At 48.9% G+C, this 19,832-nt stretch overlaps 1 protein-coding gene across 2 annotated transcripts in view; it reads left to right on the plus strand.

Annotated features, from left to right (window-relative positions):
• The window catches only part of LOC134945330 (cytochrome P450 2K1-like), a 170,813-nt gene that overhangs the window by 100,656 nt on the left and 50,325 nt on the right, over positions 1-19,832 (plus strand). Inside the window, exons 5-6 of one of the 2 annotated variants that reach the window (XM_063934534.1) lie at positions 797-970; positions 19,170-19,311. In XM_063934534.1, the coding sequence (XP_063790604.1) occupies positions 797-970; positions 19,170-19,311 (316 nt within the window). The remainder of the gene's footprint in view (positions 1-796; positions 971-19,169; positions 19,312-19,832) is intronic. The other variant, XM_063934535.1, reaches the window with a different exon arrangement.

Raw genomic sequence — 19,832 nt, forward strand, 5'->3', positions numbered from 1 at the left:
CTCATTGTTCCGCTACTTTAGCTGGAACCAGTAGTGCTCGATGCTCATTACAGGTTTCTTTTCCTTTTTTTCAACACTGAAACGCTATGGCGGTGACAATGGCTTATTATTGCTCTAGCCACATGTACATGTATACACGCTAAAGCTATAGCACATATCCAACTCTAAATACAGACATAAAATGTGCCCAGATTAAAGCCCCCATTTATCAAGCCTTGGAGAGTGATAAATAGCACGGTGCAGGGGAGTCTAAAGAGAGGAGGGGGCCCGTGTGCACACTCCGGGTGGGCCCCCTCCTCTCCACGGCACCGTAGGATCTGGCAATATGCCGAAGTCTACTGCGCATGCGCTGGTCTTCCGAAACATGGCACCCGCCATGTTTTGGAGACAAAAGTCAAACTGCGCATGCGCGGCGGCCATTTTTTGTTTTTTTGACCGCGACGGCTGCCGCTCCAGCCCTCGGCGATGGACTTTAGAGAGGGGAGTATGAAAATATGGGTGCGGTGTGGGCCCCTCCTGGGTGCACACATTGCACCCATGATAGAAACGCCAGTGGCACGGTGATAAAGTGCCAGACAATCAGCTTCTAACTACCATGTTACAGGCTGTGTTTGAAAAATGACAGAAGCTGATTGGTTGGTACTTTATCACCGTGCAATTCATCACTCTCCAAGACTTGATAAATCTGGACCCAAGTTTCCAGATGCCTCATTACATATAACTCAAAAGCATTCCTTTAATGTCTAAGCATTGAAGGTATTGCACCATCTAAATAAAAGGTCATTTGTTTCAACAGCTGTATAATTACTTTCCCTTCATTGCAAATCTTCTTGGTATACATAAGAAAGTACTGAAGAACATGGAAGAGCAAATTGATTTTGCTTCAATGTGTATCAATAATCAACAACTCGAGTTTGATGAAAATGACATCACCGGATATGTTGATGCCTATCATGTGAAGCAAAAACAGGTAACTCTTATTAGTTTTGTAAAGATTTGATTTGTAAAACATGGAGGACAGCAAAAGTAGCACAGAGCTGAGATACTTACCATCCAGCTGACCCTACAGCTGCAAGCTGAGATACGACTGAGTTGCGCAAGACTCTGCATCATCAGTATTTGTGTACACTCAGCTCTGTAGCATCTGTAGTACAAAAACATTCAAGACCTGCCTACAAAGCTGACTTGCATTCAACTCTGATATCCGGATGATAGATAGACAGTGTCCTCTTAGACAGTCAATAGATACTTAGATAGACACCATATGTTAGACAGACAATTTTACATGAATTTGAACTTTTTCAAACCTTGTCTATCCATGTCGGCACAGAGTTGGTTATAAACCTTGTGGCGAGTGCAGCGAGCCACCGAGACCGAAGCGTGGTGAGCGAAGCCTTTCTACATTTGGGGGTTCCAGTTGACAAAACTATCCACACAACCATCAAAAACGCAAAAAAAGTGTTGTCTGCCTTTTTTATGACGAACATTTTCATGTCGACCTTTATACCCTGTCTTCCTTTTGACCCTGTCGACCTTTTGCACTCATATGCAGTAACCCGTGTTATATGCTGGCGGTGTGAAAGGGGTATTAGGAGGATATCCAGATACCCGCGGTACATTACAGTGGGTAATGATATCGCGCAGGGCTATCCTATTAGCCCTTATAAGCTGGCATGAGTGGCAGCTTATCGGGGGTTTCCTGTTGCTGCACCGGGTGCCAGCTCCTGAAAGCTGCACCTCCGGCTCCCCCCGGTCGCCTGACCGCTACCCCGGAAGAGGGGGGATGCAGGTCACGGCGCTGCCCCAGCTTCCCCGCCAGGGGTCACAGCGCCGAGTGCTGGCTCCTGTGTCGTGGCGCCCTCCCTGCAGTCCCAGCCTGCTGCTGCGGCGGGCATGCGACACTGCAGGTCATCGCGGTTATCAGGGATTTTGTTTCACTTACCTCATGCAATAAACTGGGCTGTTTCAACTGAAAACACACAGGTTTCACTGAACCTGTGTGTTTTCAGGAGATAATGTTTTTTTTTTTTTTTACAGGTGACCAAATTGGATAGCCTGTAAAAAAAATATTGGTGAAACATTTAGAAAAAAGTGCAAAGAATGGCCGTTTTTTTCACAACCAATGTTGTTTCACCTCTAACTGAATACCCCCCTAACTGTTTTCACTTAAAAGGTTAAACTTAGCATGCTCTCACTAGCTTCAGAACAGATGATGTTACTGGAGTCTTGCCAGTGTGTTCAGAAGGCAGAGCATGACAGACTGAGTTTGAAGCAGAGGCCCATAACATGACACCCTGCCCCAGTGTTGGCGACCAGGTTTTGGGTGAGAGGGATTGATGGTATGGAAGGCAGCAATAAAACATATCTATGAATAAAAGAAGGCTTCTCCACAGTGACAGGAGTCAGGTGCTTCAGTGCAACATTCTCCTGCAGCACCCAGCTCCTGTCATGAGGTGGAGCCGTCACTGCAGGTACTGGTCTCTGGGATGCTGGGCTGCCCCAGGAGTGATGTCACCGGGATTCCCGCCGAAGCCATGCCCCCTCACAATGTTCAGAATATACACTTGAGAAATAACCAATGACATCTCAGCAAGATAACAATTTCCACCCAACTTTTAAGGAGAGCTCTTTCACACACATTTGATCACACCTCCTGAAGAAATCACTTTGGCCATCACGAAACGCATTAAAACAAGGTCTGAGTCATTCTTTGTTTTGTGTAATTGATCTAAGGCGGAACAGGAACTGCTAAACCCTAACAGCTAGTCAACTTACCTCTATTCCCTGTACATTAGTGCATCACTATTCCTTTTTGTCCATGCATCAGGCTACATACATTACTAAAGGCTAGAATGAAGGTATGTTCATAAGATCTATTTATTTGACGTAAGGAGTAACAAATGTTGTGCACAACTTTGCAGAAAGCCACCCCCTTCTTTAGCTGCGGAATTAATAGTATGGTGGAATGCAGCAACTAGTCTGGAAACATTGCATCATGTGCCACTGCCAACCACTGAGCAAAATTGGTACAGCAGCTGAGTGCTTGACTGTCTATTGCACTCTGTTTGCTCCATCTGTGCATAGTATACAGTACAGAGGTACATACTGATGCTTAACAATGTACAGGATTGAAATATTGTTTCCCCTATTTGAAATATTCTCCTCCGGATAGTCAGGCATAAGGTAATGTGGATCCAGTTAAGCAGAAGGCAATCCTTTCCAGAGAATACAGTGTGTATGTTTTGGAAACCAATCAACACAAACATTGTATCATGGCCATGTGATGCAGGCAAGTCTGTGATGAAATCCATTGAAATAGAATTCCAAGGACCTTGTGGAATAGGTAACTGTTAGGCGCCGCTCTGTCTGCTTCCGAGCGACGCTCACGGCTGCCGCACCTCCCTTCCTGCCCGCCCGGCGCCTAGCAACGCCAGGACGCCGTGCGCGCTGAGCCGCCGGGTCCCTGGCAACGCCAGGACGCCGTGTGCGCTGAGCCGCCGGGTCCCTGGCAACGCTGGGACGCCGTGCGCGCTTAGCCGCCGGACCCTTAGCAACGGGGACGCCACAGACGAACTGCGTTCCCCGTTGCTTCCTATCAATCAATACACCTGTTAGCTCTGGTCGTGCAGCAGGGCAGCTGCACGACATTACTAATTAAGCTTCGCTGCAGCTATTGGAGGGCTCCCTGTTATATTCTCCCTCACTACCTGGCACAGACGCCGGTGATAGCTTCCTGTATGCTGTTCCTGCCTTGTAACGTCTGTTCCTGGTCAGCTGTATCTGGTCGATCCTGCTCCCTGTGCTCCTGAGTCCTGGAGTTCTGAAGCCGGTCCTGGGAATCCTTCCTGTTCAAGTGAACCTGTTGCAGTCATCTGGGGGTTCTCGTTTGTTGGGGTTCTCTCCCGGTTTCGTGAGTAGCGGCTCCTGCCGCGTGTTGCGGCCTAGGCCGCTTAGTCCTTTTGGTACTTTTTTGTATTGGTGGTTTTTGCGGAGGTTTCCGCTTTTCACTGTCCTCCCCGGAACTCGGCGGTGCCGTGTGGGGGAGTGGACAGTGATATCTTTTGTTGTTCTTTTCCTTTGGCGGCGTGCCGCACATATATTTAGTTTTAGGGTAGTTAGTAGCCCCTAGCTTCTGTTTGCTTTAGTTAGAGGTCCCCTTGTTATTATCCTGTCTCGGTTCACGCTTTGTCTCACTCTAAGACCTGGGGGCATCGGAGTTGGGCAGACCTAATCCGCCCTTCAAACGCGGCTGCCGTGGGCCCAAGAAACCATAGTCACTCAGGCGTGAACTGACCACACGGGTAAAACAACGGAGGTAGGGTGCTAGGGGCTATTCCCGTTCCCTCCCTATTTCAGCGTCACGTCCTGGTGCTCTGGACTCACTTCGCAACATCTTTCTAGTTCTGAGCATCAGGAACGTAACATTATCACCGGCCAAAAAAAAAAAAAACACACAAAAAAAAAAGTTATTTGTATTTGGTGGGCTTTGAAATTCGGCCTCATGAATCCAGCAGTATTAGGACCGAATCCCAGCCAGCTTTTGGCCAACCAGATTCAGGAACTAACTCAGATGGTTCAGGATCTTACTCTTCGGGTGAGATCGCAGGAAGATCTTTTGCGAGCCTCCCCGAGTAGGATTCCAGAACCAAAGATGCATCTACCTGACCGTTTTTCGGGTAACCGAAAGGATTTTTTTAATTTTAAGGAAGCTTGTAAGCTTTATTTTCGTTTAAGGCCCCGATCCTCCGGGACTGAGTCACAACGGGTCGGGATTGTGATGTCATTACTACAAGGCGATCCACAAACCTGGGCTTTTGGGCTAAAAGCCGATGATGTTGCCTTGCTATCTGTAGATGCCTTTTTTAAGTCCTTAGGCCTTTTGTATGATGACCCTGATAGAGAAGCGTCGGCTGAGAGCCACCTGCGTGCACTTAAGCAAGGGAAAAATCCAGCAGAGGCGTATTGTACCGAGTTTCGCCGTTGGTCGAACGACTGTGGCTGGAATGACCCGGCCCTGCGCAGTCAGTTTCGCCTCGGTTTGTCTGAAGTTATTAAAGACAGTCTCCTTCAGTAACCCGCTCCAGAGACTCTAGACAAACTCATGGAGCTTGCTATTAAAATTGATCGTCGTCTCCGGGAGCGGAGGGCTGAAAGAGGAGCTAGTTTCAGGCCTAGTCCATGTGTGTATACTTTCCCTGAGGACGTCGAGGAGCCCATGCAAATGGGTCTCTCCCGGCTGTCCCCAGAGGAAAGAACCAGGAGGCTAAATTCTGGTCTTTGCTTGTATTGTGGTGGCAAGGGACATATCGCACGTAATTGCCCGAATAAGCAGGGAAACGCTCTGACCAAGTGAATAGTGAGGGGGTTCACTTGGGTCTGCAGTTAATCTCCTCTAATGATTCCTTATTAGTTCTTGTAAAAATTTCCTTTGGTAGCCTCAGTTCGTTGGTGTCGGCCTTCGTCGACAGTGGAGCTGCGGGAAATTTCATGGATCTTGGTTGGGCTCAGGCTTTGGGCGTTCCACAGATACCTATGGATAAACGTATCACCATGCACGGCTTGGATGGTGGTCCGCTTTCTAATGGGGTAATCACTCACCGCACACCTCCAGTACAACTGACAGTGGGGACCCTACATTCAGAGAAAATCGAATTTTACCTTACCCATTGTCCGGCTGTCCCCGTAGTTCTGGGTCACCCCTGGCTTGCCTTTCATAATCCCACCATAGATTGGCAGTCTGGGGAGATTTCCAGATGGGGTCCCTTTTGTGTTAAGGAATGTATTTCCCGTCCAGTCCGGGTTGCGGCAGTCACCCCAGAACTTATTCCTTTGGAATATCAGGACTTTGCCGACGTTTTCTCCAAGGGTAATGCAGATATTCTGCCTCCTCATCGGTCCTATGACTGCGCTATTGACTCAGTTCCCGGTGCCTCTTTACCTAAGGGGAGACTATATGCCCTGTCTGGGCCGGAAACTACGGCAATGAATGATTATGTACAGGAGAGCCTAAAAAAAGGCTTCATTAGGCCCTCGAAATCTCCATTGAGTGCGGGGTTCTTTTTTGTTGAGAAAAAAGATGGGTCGCTCAGACCATGTATTAATTTTCGGGATTTGAATAAAATCTCTGTTAAAAACACCTACCCCTTGCCACTGATTTCAGTACTATTTGATCAGCTCCGGACTGCCGTTATCTTTTCCAAGATCGATCTTAGAGGGGCTTACAATCTCATCTGAATTAAATCTGGGGATGAGTGGAAGACGGCTTTCAGCACACAGTCGGGACATTATGAATACCTGGTGATGCCGTTTGGGCTGTCAAATGCTCCTGCTGTATTTCAAGATCTCATTAACGACGTCCTTCGCGACTTTCTAGGAAAGTTCGTGGTCGTTTATTTAGACGACATTTTGATTTACTCCGAGTCTTTAGAACAACATATTACCCATGTGCGACTGGTCCTTCAGAAGTTACGGGAAAATCATTTATACGCCAAACTGGAGAAATGTGATTTCCACATCACAGAAGTGTCCTTCCTGGGGTATATTATTTCTCCTAAGGGGTTTTTCATGGAACCAAAAAAACTCCAGGCCATCCTAAATTGGGGCACAACCCACAAACTTAAAAGCAATTCAGCGCTTTTTAGGGTTTGCAAATTACTATAGGCGTTTCATTCATACCTTCTCTGATTTGGTTGCTCCTATAGTAGCATTGACTAAAAAAGGAGCGGACCCTTCCAATTGGTCGCCTGAAGCCAAGTCTGCCTTTCTGGCCTTAAAGCAGGCCTTTGTCTCAGCTCCAGTGCTCAGACACCCTAACCCGGAGCTCCCCTTTATTGTCGAGGTAGATGCCTCAGAGGTTGGAGTGGGGGCTATCCTTTCTCAGGAAGACCCGGAGTCTCAGGAATTACACCCATGTGCCTTCATGTCCAGGAAATTCTCCTCCGCAGAATCCAACTATGATGTTGGTAATCGAGAATTGTTGGCAGTTAAGTGGGCTTTCGAGGAGTGGAAGCATTGGCTGGAAGGAGCCTAGGCATACCATTACGGTGTTTACTGGCCACAAGAACCTGCAGTATATTGAATCGGCTAAACGGCTTAATGCTCGACAGGCACGTTGGGCGTTGTTTTTTACTCGTTTCAGGTTTATTATCACCTTCAGGCCCGGTTCCAAGAATACAAAAGCCGATGCCCTGTCACGTTGTTTTCTTCCGGTTCACAACAACCACCCGGCTACTACCCCCATAGTTCCATCGTTTGTCATCCGGGCTGGCCTCACACAGGATTTATTTACACAGCTAGTCCAGCTTCAGCAGCAGGCTCCCAAAGTCACTCCTGCAGATCGTCTCTTCGTCCCTGAATTTCTGAGAGGCACTGTTCTAGCTGAGTTTCATGATAATAAGGTTTCTGGTCATCCGGGTATCACTAAGACCTTTGAGTTAATCTCTCGCTCAGTGTGGTGGCCTAATCTTTCTAAAGATGTAAGGGAATTTGTCCGTTCCTGTCAGGTTTGTGCTCAGTACAAGGTATCTCGATCGTTGCCGGTCGGGCAACTCATACCTTTAGCCATTCCTCTCAGGCCATGGTCACATATATCCATGGATTTTGTGGTGGACCTTCCTCTTTCAGCTGGATTTCGAGTCATTTGGGTGGTAGTAGACCGTTTTAGTAAGATGGCCCACTTCATTGCTCTCCCCCGATTACCCTCTGCTCAAGGGTTGTCAGTTTTATTTCTCCGCCATGTGTTCAGGCTCCATGGTTTACCCAGGGATATTGTCTCTGATCGGGGACCGCAATTCATCGCCCGTTTCTGGAAACGTTTTTGTGCCTCATTAAATATGAAACTCTCTTTAACATCTGGGTACCATCCACAGTCTAACGGACAAACTGAACGTGTTAATCAGTCGTTAAAACAGTATTTACGGCTATATTCGGCCAAACTTCAGAATGATTGGTCTGAATTTCTTCCTTTGGCCGAGTTTGCCTATAATAACTCTTGTCATTCTTCCAGCAAGGAGTCCCCATTCTTTTCGGTCTTGGGCTTTCATCCTAGAGCCAATTCTTTTTACCCTCATTTTCCAGTCTCCTCGTTGACCTTAACTTCCCGTCTCAGAATGATTTGGAAAAAGGTGCACCTTGCCCTTAAGAAGGCTGCCTTCCGAGAAAAAAAAAATTCTGATAGGTTCCGACACCCATGCACTTTTAAGGTGGGAGATAAGGTGTGGTTGTCAACCCGCAACATTAAGCTCCGACAACCCTCTGCTAGATTGGGACCCAAATTTATTGGACCGTTCCTTATCATTAAGAAGGTCAACCCATTTGCTTTTCGGCTACGCTTGCCTAAATCACTCAAAATTGGCAATACTTTTCACTGTTCCCTTCTGAAGCAGTATTTTTCTTCCAGGAGATTCTCTCGGAAGACTTCCCAGGGTAGACCTCCGGTGGATGTTCAGGGGCAACAAGAGTTCTTGGTGGAGAAGGTTTTAGATTCCAAAGTTTCTTGGGGCCGGCTTTATTTTTTGGTTCACTGGAAAGGCTATGGCCCAGAAGAAAGGTCTTGGGTCCTGGATAAGGATCTACATGCCCCTAAACTTAAGAGATTATTCTTTCAGGAATTTCCTCAGAAACCCGGCTTTAGGGGTTCTTTAACCCCTCCTCAAGGGGGGGGTACTGTTAGGTGCCGCGGTCCGCGGCGCCGCTCGGTCTGCTTCCGAGCGACGCTCACTGCCGCTGCACCTCCCTTCCTGCCCGCCCGGTGCCTAGCAACGCCAGGATGCCGTGCGCGCTGAGCCGCCGGGTCCCTGGCAATGCCAGGACGCCGTGCACGCTGAGCCGCCGGGTCCCTGGCAACGCTGGGACGCCGTGCGCGCTTAGCCGCCGGACCCTTAGCAACGGGGACGCCACAGACGAACTGCGTTCCCCGTTGCTTCCTATCAATCAATACACCTGTTAGCTCTGGTCGTGCAGCAGGGCAGCTGCACGACATTACTAATTAAGCTTCGCTGCAGCTATTGGAGGGCTCCCTGTTATATTCTCCCTCACTACCTGGCACAGACGCCGGTGATAGCTTCCTGTATGCTGTTCCTGCCTTGTAACGTCTGTTCCTGGTCAGCTGTATCTGGTCGATCCTGCTCCCTGTGCTCCTGAGTCCTGGAGTTCTGAAGCCGGTCCTGGGAATCCTTCCTGTTCAAGTGAACCTGTTGCAGTCATCTGGGGGTTCTCGTTTGTTGGGGTTCTCTCCCGGTTTCGTGAGTAGCGGCTTCTGCCGCGTGTTGCGGCCTAGGCCGCTTAGTCCTTTTGGTACTTTTTTGTATTGGTGGTTTTTGCGGAGGTTTCCGCTTTTCACTGTCCTCCCCGGAACTCGGCGGTGCCGTGTGGGGGAGTGGACAGTGATATCTTTTGTTGTTCTTTTCCTTTGGCGGCGTGCCGCACATATATTTAGTTTTAGGGTAGTTAGTAGCCCCTAGCTTCTGTTTGCTTTAGTTAGAGGTCCCCTTGTTATTATCCTGTCTCGGTTCACGCTTTGTCTCACTCTAAGACCTGGGGGCATCGGAGTTGGGCAGACCTAATCCGCCCTTCAAACGCGGCTGCCGTGGGCCCAAGAAACCATAGTCACTCAGGCGTGAACTGACCACACGGGTAAAACAACGGAGGTAGGGTGCTAGGGGCTATTCCCGTTCCCTCCCTATTTCAGCGTCACGTCCTGGTGCTCTGGACTCACTTCGCAACATCTTTCTAGTTCTGAGCATCAGGAACGTAACAGTAACGGTTGAAGGAGGTCTTCGAGGGGAATTCTCAGCAAGCTACAGTATGGTTGTGTTAGCATTCTACCATCAACAGTATTGTAACAGTAAATCCACAGGTTTTTTTTGTGTTTTTTTTTAATACCTAGATAACTGGCCGTTTTGAAGTTGTGATATAATTATAAGGTTATCTTCTTGATACAGTCTGTATGGCTGAATATATTTTTTTAAATGAAAGCATCCATACAACTGTGAGGTATTTTGAAGATATTGTTGCTGAATTGTCCGATAAAATAATATCTAGTGGCAGTTGCATCCTAAATTCGGAAATAACTTTTTAGTGATTGCAGCAATGATAGTCCACTGTAGAAGGATGAACCATACAACAAGGACTGTTTGCTAAAAAGTGGCAAATTGCTGTCCAAACATCAAACATGCAAGGAAAGATGAAGGGATAAACTCCATTTCTGACAGCGGCCGCAGCCCTCGTAGGTTTCTGTGGGGGCTGCAAAGATATCAGATTTACCAAGCTCTGGACTGTAAGGCAGTAGCACTCTCCTATTCTAACATTAATGAGAGTCATAATGATTCTCACCTTCACAGGATACACACTGAAAAACCAATATATTACCAAAATTGTTGTTTATCATCTCCAATCAGAACCGTACCGGCTCATGGACTGCCAGTCTGTGTGTTCCAGCACAGTGTTCAGAGGCATCCGGTTCTCTGCACCAACACATAGAATTGGCCAGGAGCGGGGGCGTGGCCTGGCCGGCATCAGGGAAGGCTGTGTTGCAGAGGAGCTCCAGCCTGCATATCCCTAAATGTGAGCCCTAACCTGGAATTTTAGCGACAGCTGGCCCTGAAAACACTGCTAGGGCCAGCTGAACTGCCCTGCCTCGGAGAGATAGTGCTGCGGAATCGGGGGGGACCGGCGCTGCCCCCTGCGGATTGCGGCCTACCTCCGTCGCGGGAGCCGGGACCTCGATTACGGAGACGATCGCCGCTGGACTTGCCGACGCCGCGGGCTCTCTCCTCCGTCTCTGCACCGCTCCCCACTGCAGGACCAGACACCTGCCGAGAGACGATCCCTCCCGAGATCTGAGGCCAGCGGGACCCGCTAAAGGTAACAGCCGGGACGCGTGTGACGGGCGGCGGCCATCTTGTGGTTGGCGCTGCTCGGCGCCCGCGGCCCACCGCGCACAAAGAGCGGCCTCCCTGAGACCCACGGCCTTTACCCCTTACATCCCCACTGCACTGAACCCCTTCGCCTGACGGCGGCTGGCGGCTGAGGGGCTCGCAGAGGGACAGGAACTGTTGGCGGGAAGGTGGCCATCTTGCGACTGGCGGCGCCCTCACTCTCCTCCAGGACGAGCGGCCATTGGTGAGGGAGATTATAGAGCCTTCTGTTGCTCCCTTTTCTGGCACTGCTTACCCACAGCCCTCGCACCTGCAGCCTGGCCCCTGGACTTCCACAGAGCTGTAATATACCTTCCCTCTACTGCGGTTGTGGTCTGGGGCGAAAGCTGAAAGCTGCAGCTACCTCTACCTGCCTTACAATCACCCCTACGCCCAGCTCCCACAGAACCACCCTACTGCCATACTTATGAAACGGTGGAGCCTGGATTTTTGTCATTTTACCATTTGCCCACAGAAGTGCGCTGATGTGCCGGCATCCTGAGGTTATGCGGGCCTACTGTTTCCTCTCGGCTGGTTTACTTCTGCACTGATGTCTGGCTAGCCACCTAGATCCTGGGGTGGCGTGCGGGCACTGGCCCCGACGGGATGCTGCTTTGATCACTCAACACTAACCCTGATGCTCAACTGAAGTAACTAAGGTGCCTCATGGTGAGAGGTAAGAAGGGATCGCAGAGAGGAGGAAGGAAGTCGCAAAAGCTCACCCTATCGTGCGCAATGGATACCCCGACTTCAGTCGGTATGAGACAATTTCTCCTTCCTCAGGGCCCTAACCCCACGATGGATGTCTCTTCGCCCTCGACCCCCCGTCTTTCGCCTGCTTCAGACTCAGCCTCTCAAGGTGGGCCCCAACTGGCAGACTCACACACCACGACGGACCCGGGAAGCCTCTCCCAGATCCTGAACCTCCTTCAGGCCCTCCCTACGAAGCAGGACTTTGAGCACCTGGAGGGTAGGGTCAGAGAAACTATCCGCTCGGAGATTGCGATGGTTCAGGCAGAAATAACGCACATTGGCACCCGCCTGTCTTCACTGGAGGGCTTCTCTTCAGACACGGCAGCTGCACACAACGCTCTCCGAGCCACAGTTCTTAAGCAAGCGGCAAGCCTTCAACAGCTCCAGGACCGTGTAGAAGATTTAGATAACCGCGGAAGGAGAAACAATTTGAGGATCCGGGGGGTCTCGGAAGACATCCCGCCCGACGGTCTTATAGGCTTTCTAACAAAGGTATTTAACGATCTCCTGGGCCGCGACCCTGCCTCGACCATCGAGTTTGATCGAGCCCATCGAGCCCTGAGGCCTAGAGGAACACCGTCCGACCGCCCCCGCGACATAATCTGCCGCCTACACTACTACACTGAAAAGGAGGAGATCCTCCGCAAGACACGTCGCATGGATGTGATAGAGACTGCATCTCATAGACTTCAGATCTTTCAGGATTTATCGTGGTCGACCCTTCAGAAACGAAGAGCCCTACACCCGCTCACCGCGCTACTCCGGAAAATGGGTATTAAGTACAGATGGGGCTTTCCTTTCGGACTTCAGGTCTCGCAAAATGGGAAACTGCACACCTTTAAGGACCCCTCTGATTTGCCCCTTTTCTGCCAAATGCTGGGGGTGCCGCAGGTCTCCCTCCCAGACTGGCAAGAGCCTCTGACATGCGGTGTACCCCCAGAACTTTCTCACCCTGATAACGACTGGCACCTAGTCCACCGCAACCCGAAACCCCCTAGAGAGCAGCGCTCCCCTACGCAGTCGCTGAAGAAATGAGGACCTCTACATGACTCGGGACATTCACCTTAATACTCCCAAGTTTAATTAGTTCCCTGCCGACTCAGGAGATCTCTGTGCTTTACGGCTCATACCCCCTTTTGGGGACGTGGCCGAGGCATTGGGACCGTACTTGACCCGGCAGATACCCGTCTGCCCTGCCCAGGTGGGAGGTATTTGTTCTTGGTTCTAGGATGTTTCACCACAGTGCTCTTAAGTTGTGTGATCAAACAGTTAATTATATTTCTGATTGTGATATCAACATTCCTGTTGGGGCTGGGGTCGGCACCGACCCCCCCAGCTCACCCCTACACCGCCCGTGTATTCCCGGTCTCCGATGCGATTAACGCATCCGGGCTCCCGAGAGGCGGTAGTGTGTTTCTTCTTTTTTATACGTTCCTGTTTTGTTCTGCTGGTTCTTTGTTTGGACCAGGCTCTTTGGACTACTTTTCTTATGGGTTCCCTCTTTCCGTTTCATTCTTTCCCTCTCTCCCCTTCTATTCCCCGGTGTGTGGCCCTCCGTTCCCGGGGTTGTTCTGCCCTCCTTATGAGACTCGACGTTTCACCCTGGTTTCCCGATGATGGCGGTTGACCCCAAGGTGACAGCCATAAAACTGGTTTCCCTGAATGCTAAGGGTCTTAACGTCCCGGAGAAGCGCTCTAGGGTGCTTAGGGACCTTTTTGCATTTCGGGCTGATGTTGCCTTTCTACAGGAGACGCACTTTAAAGTGGGATCGGCCCCGGTCCTTAGAGACCGTAATTATCCGCACTCCTTTTATAATAACAATAGCAGGGGCAAGTCCCTGGGTGTTGCCATTTTGCTGTCTAAACGCTTGCCTTTCCGGGAGCTTACGTCGGTGTCTTTGGAGGAGGGCAGGACGCTCCTGGTGAAATGTACATTGTTTGACCAGCCCTATACATTCATTTACATATATGCCCCCAATCAATCGCAACCTAGCTTTCTAGGGAGGGTTCTCAACCGCATTGCCCCCTTGATCACGGGTATCCCAGTTATTGGAGGTGACCTTAACTGGACTCTCCAGCCGGAGGTGGACATCTCCGGGACGCCGGCCAGAACCTCTGTAACATCGCACCGCAGAGTGCGACGCTCTCTCCATGACCACCAGCTGGTAGACACCTGGAGGCTCCAACACCCCGGGGAGAGGGACTATACGTTCTACTCCAGACCCCACGATATCTATTCTAGGTTAGATTACTTTCTCTTGCCCCACAGATTTCTGCATCTAGTGAGAGATACTGACATTGGATTGATCACCTGGTCGGATCATGCTCCTATCTCCCTGACCCTGGAGACATCATACCCACACTCCAAACAATGCACCTGGCGGTTGAACGAACAACTCTTGATGGACACTAGATTTCAACCCCAGATACTTGAGGCAATGGAAAACTATTTTATAACAAATGAAACGCCGGATGTTTCCCGGGTCACGGTGTGGGAAGCCCACAAATGTGTTCTGCGGGGAAAGCTCATACAGTTAGGTTCCATGCTGAAAAAGGAAAGGCTGGGGGAAAAGACTGCCCTACTTCAGCGGCTGAGGGACCTAGAGACAACGCACAAGACGGGCTCCTCTTCGTCTGTGCTGAACGCGCTGACCGAGACGAGAACGGCTCTTAATGCCTTGCTGTTTTCAGACATCAAAAGGGACTATAGGCTCTGCAGAAACCGTTTTTATCAGTGGGGTAACAAGCCAGGGAAGCTTCTGGCCAGGGCGCTCTGCGCGCAGCGAGCCACTCTATTTATCCAGTCGATACAGGATGCGGCGGGGACCCGCCGCACCCTTACCAAAGATATTGCCGAGGCTTTCCACTCTTATTACACTAAACTATATAATCTTCAGGAACCTAGAGCCCCGAGGTCATTATCGGCAACTAGGGAATTGGTGGCGGGATACCTCCGTGACGCAGGACTCCCTAGGATATTGGAAGATGATAGCACCTGGCTAGACACCCCCTTCACTCTCCCGGAACTGGAACAAGCTCTTAAGGAGACTCCATCCGGGAAGAGTCCGGGCCCCGATGGTTATACCATCTCTTATTATAAGCTCTTTAAAGATTCCCTCCTGCCTAAAATGCTATTGGCATTCAACGAGATCTCCGATAATCGTGGTTTCTCCCATCAATCACTAGAGGCCTTCATTACGGTTATACCGAAGGAGGGAAAAGACCCAGCTCAATGTGCCAGTTATCGCCCGATCTCCCTCCTCAACTCAGACATCAAGCTGTTTGCTAAACTTATAGCAAACAGATTGAGGCTATTACTCCCCAATATTGTGCATTCAGACCAGGTGGGCTTTGTCCCTGGTAGGGAGGCCCGGGATAATACGACCAAAATTATCGATTTAATGTATCTAGCTTCGCATAGTCAGAACCCAATAGTGGTGCTCTCTACGGATGCCGAGAAGGCTTTTGATCGAGTAGATTGGGTGTTTATGGAGGGAGTCCTGCGTCACCTGGGTTTGGGACCTGTAAGTCTTCATCGCGTCCTGGCACTATATAATTTTCCAACTGCACGGATCAAAATTAACGGTGACCTGTCCCACCCAGTTCTGATTCGAAACGGCACTAGACAGGGATGCCCTCTCTCGCCCCTCATCTTCGTCCTCTGCATGGAGGCCTTGGCAAGTTCCATTAGGCTTAACCCAGACATTTCGGGGCTCACGGTGGGGGGCAGAGAGTACAAACTTGCTCTGTTCGCGGACGACCTGCTAACTATCATATCGAACCCAGTGGTTTCTGTCCCCAACCTGATGTCTGAACTAGATAGATACGGCTCCCTGTCCAACTTTAAGATTAATCTTTCCAAGTCAGTGGCAGTGACTGTATCAAAGCCCTCCCAAACCCTTGACGGCCTCAAACAATCCTTCCCCTTCCACTGGCATCCCTCTAGCTTTAAATATCTGGGGGTTACGCTACATAGGGACTTATCACGCCTTTTTGAGGTAAACTTCAAAAAATTGCTTGACTCACTTCGCTCCGAGTTCCGGGACTGGGGCAACAGGCGGTTATCCTGGCTGGGGAGACTCAGTGCTATTAAAATGAATGTCTTGCCGAGAGTCCTCTATCTCCTCCAGGCGCTCCCGGTTTCCATTCCTGGAACTTGGTTCAGAGACCTACATAATGTAGTTAGGGACTTTGTGTGGGGGGGCAATCGACCCCGATTCCAGCATGCCATCCTTTTCCGTCCTAAACATAAGGGCGGTCTTCAGCTACCGCATTTCTCACTGTACTATGAGGCCATTGTTCTCCACAGAATCTTGGAATGGTCACGCCCACGTGACACAAAGCAGTGGGTCCATATTGAGGAGGCTGTGCTGCCCGCCCCCATTGCCTACTACCCTTGGTGCTCTAAGATACCACGCATAGACCACCCTACTATTGGACCTACACTCTTACGTTGGGACAGACTTAGGACCCTTCCGTATGTTTCTTCTAAATACTCTCCCCTGACCCCATTGTTTCACAACCCAGACTTCCCGCCGGCGATCTCAGGCCGGGGATTTGATTCATGGAGACGGGAGGGGGTGGTGCGTGTTGGCCAGCTGGTGGAACATGGAGAGATGATCCCCTTCCCCTTGATGCAATCAAAGTGGAATCTCTCCCCTTCAGAGATATGGAAATACCTTCAATTGAAACACTTTGTTCTGGGAAGTAATGCCCGCCCAGACCTGACTAGACAGTTGACGGTTTTCGAGAATTTATGTTCAGAACCCTCTCGCCCACATCATTTCCTTTCAAAATGTTATAGATTTTTGATAGTAAACAAATTCCCCGATCTCCCTAAATACGCCAGGGACTGGGCTCCCGATATACAGATAGATCTGTCAGAAGAGGACTGGGAGAAGAGTTTTCAGGCCACCTTTGTAAGTTCCTCAAGTTATTCAGTCCTCGAAACACATTTCAAGGTACTGTCTCGATGGTACAGATGTCCCCAAACACTGGCAAAAATGTTCCCCAATGTATCAGACAAATGTTGGAGATGCAATACTCAAACAGGTTCCCCGATGCATATCTGGTGGGATTGCCCTAAACTTCGGCCCTTTTGGAATAACGTAATTGCAACCTCAAAATTGATAGTGGGCTTGGAGGTCCCTTCGGAGCCAGCCTTCTGGCCTCTTAATTGTGTTACATGGCCCCTGTCGACATATAAAAACTCCCTACTAAAGTTTCTTAATAGCGCAGCCAAAGCGGTCATTCCGGTTCACTGGCGATCTACTGAACCTCCTATTATGAGGGAATGGGTTGCCAGAATAGATTGGTATATGACCATGGAGGACTTGCGAGTGACACCGGAGACACACCGAAGATTCACGACCACTTGGTCCCCTTGGTTGGAATTTAAATCCTCACATGCTTACCTGTCACTGATGACCTAACTTGAGCCCTGCACGCCGCCCTCTACTACTGTCAACAGGGATAGATGTTATTACTTCAGCTCCCTGACCGGACTGAACTGGCCAGATCCACACCGGTGCCCCCCCCCCCCCCTCCCCTCTCTTTATGAATCTTTACTTTTCCGCCCTGTACTCTTTTCTCTCCTTTCTTCTTTACCTCTTTTAGTGTTAAGAAACGTTATGTTAGGACAGCTTTATCCTAGAAGAGGTTGGCTTTGACCTTGAATTAGAGATATTGACTTGTTCACGGAATTTATGTACTACTGACCATGATAACTGTGTTAAAAGGCTTAGCCCATACCTAGCTGACTGTGTTTTTACTGTATTATCAGTTGAAAGATGTAAGCTGTCTTGAATAATCTGTAACTACTCTATAACTCAATAAACATTTATTGGGAAAAAAAAAAAAGAATTGGCCTGGAGCAGATGCTGAGAGACATTTACGTCTAAACATTGTCCTGGCATACACTGTTTAGCAGCTGATCCCACTAATAGCTTGGTGAGTCAGTACGATTCTGCCCTCAGTTTCACAGACACAGAGGCATAAGCTCTTACTTTGCGTGCAGATCAATAACAGTGGGTAATATCAGGTCGTCTTAACAGCATAGTAGGCCCTGAGCAAAGCAATGCACTGGGGCCCCTACACATCCATTCATGGGAAGCAAAAAACCCAACAAATTATGACCTGCACCATCGCTCCACATGCTTCCATAAGGTAAATGGCTGTCAGCACTCTGATTGGTGGCTAGGTCCAGCCATCCACCAATCAGCATGCTGTCTGGCTGCAGACTAGGAGGCAGATAGAGAATGCTGCACTCTGATTGGTGGATATCTCCAGTCATCCACCAATCAATATGCTGATACCCATTCACTGTTGGCTGCAGGTTGGGAGGCAGGTAGAGAATGCTGCCTCCCCACTATGATTGTGTGACCACCACCCGCCCCTGGTTAGAGGCCTTTAGAATTGTGGAGTCCTGGGCAGCTGCCTTGTGAACTTATGCGTTAATATGGCTTTGGGTAGCACTGGCCGTGGAGAAGTCACTGTAGTTCTGATACCCACCTTGGTGATGCTGCAGTCGCTCCAGCGTAATCCATTCTTGTATCAGATTATTTTGTCAGGTAATTTATGCAGGAGAGAATCCAAAATTTGGAATGCTGTATCGTAGCAGCTGAATTCAGACTGACCACTGTTGTTCAGAAGTCAGGAATTAAATCATTCTGTACAGTACAGTATCAGGAATCAAAGGGCAGTCAGAAGCACGGTTAGGTAAAAGGAATCAGGACCAGGAAAATAGGAGAGAAGTTTGGTGATTGTTGAACCACAATTATCTGGAAGTGCTTTTTCTGTGCCTGTTTGAATGTTACATAGGAGTGGTAATTACTGGAATCAGAAACTGTGGGTGAAGTTTAGAATTTGCATTGTGCAAATGACACTGAGGTTGCGTGTGGTCTTTAATAAACTCACTTGGAAGTTTACAGTGCATTGAGCATGCTCAAAGTCTGATAGATTTCCACTTGAAAAGTAGCACTGAGCAACCTAAAAGTCTTTGGAATAAATATCAGCAGAATCAGATGATCATGATAATGTAGTTGTAAGGCTGTGTTGTGAGTCGGTTCAGAAGTTTGAATGTTACATGCTGAGCTTGAAACAGTTTAGTGGGCCTAATTCAAGGTTGATTGCAAAACAACATTTTCCTCTAATGGGCAAAACCAAGTGCACTGCAGGTGGGGCAGATTTGGGTGGGGTGTGTTCAAACTGAAAACTAAATTGCAGTGTAAAAATAAAGCAACCAGTATTTACCCTGCATAGAAACCATATAACCCACCCATATCTAATTCTCCCTGCATGTTATATTTGCCCCACCTGCAGTGCACATGGTGTTGCCCATTAGAGGAAAATGGTGTTTTGCAATCAACCTTGAATTAGGCCCAGTACCCCATGTGAATCTTAAGAATTTTCCACTTCCTGAAATCTCTATATTTAAAATAAAATTTAAAAAAAACATACGAGAGTAAATTTATAAATGTAATTTTTTTGTTTTTGATTCAGGACTCAACAAAGGCCGACACGTATTTCAACGAAGAAAACTTGGTCTACACAGTTTTGGATCTCTTTTCAGGTGGAACTGAAACCACATCTGCAACGCTACGCTGGTCTCTTTTATTGATGGCAAAGTATCCAGAAATTCAAAGTAATTTTACTACTTTGCGAGATTTGTAGAGTCATGACTAGGGAAGGAAAGAGGTTCCTTGATGAGAGGAGGGATCACCATAATCGGGTGGATCGGCCAGTTTGAGGGCATTCTGCCATGTGTATGCTGTGAATATAGGATCTACCTTATGCCGAGATCCTGTCTGGAAAGGATGCACAGGCAGGGCAGGTGCAATTGTCTTTGCACCCTAGGCAATATTAGCCTACTGCCCCTCTTTCCCCAACTCTCAGTGTATTTTCAGAGGCAGTGGCTGGCAGGAGCATCTAATGTTAAATTTAAAATTGAAAAAAACAACCTACTTAATCAGCTGGTGGGCAATAGGACCACCAGTTTTTATTGACATTCCACTCCTACCACAAGCTTTTCCCTTACATGCGTCTCTGCACAAAAGCTTTTTCTTCACATGCCCCTCTGGCCGCCATCTTTTCTCTCACATGCTCCCATTGCCTCTCAGCATTTCTGCTGCGGGGTACACTGGGCTCCACAAGGATAGACATTGG

This window comes from Pseudophryne corroboree, chromosome 7 (assembly GCF_028390025.1).
Source record: "Pseudophryne corroboree isolate aPseCor3 chromosome 7, aPseCor3.hap2, whole genome shotgun sequence".
NCBI lineage: Eukaryota > Metazoa > Chordata > Amphibia > Anura > Myobatrachidae > Pseudophryne > Pseudophryne corroboree.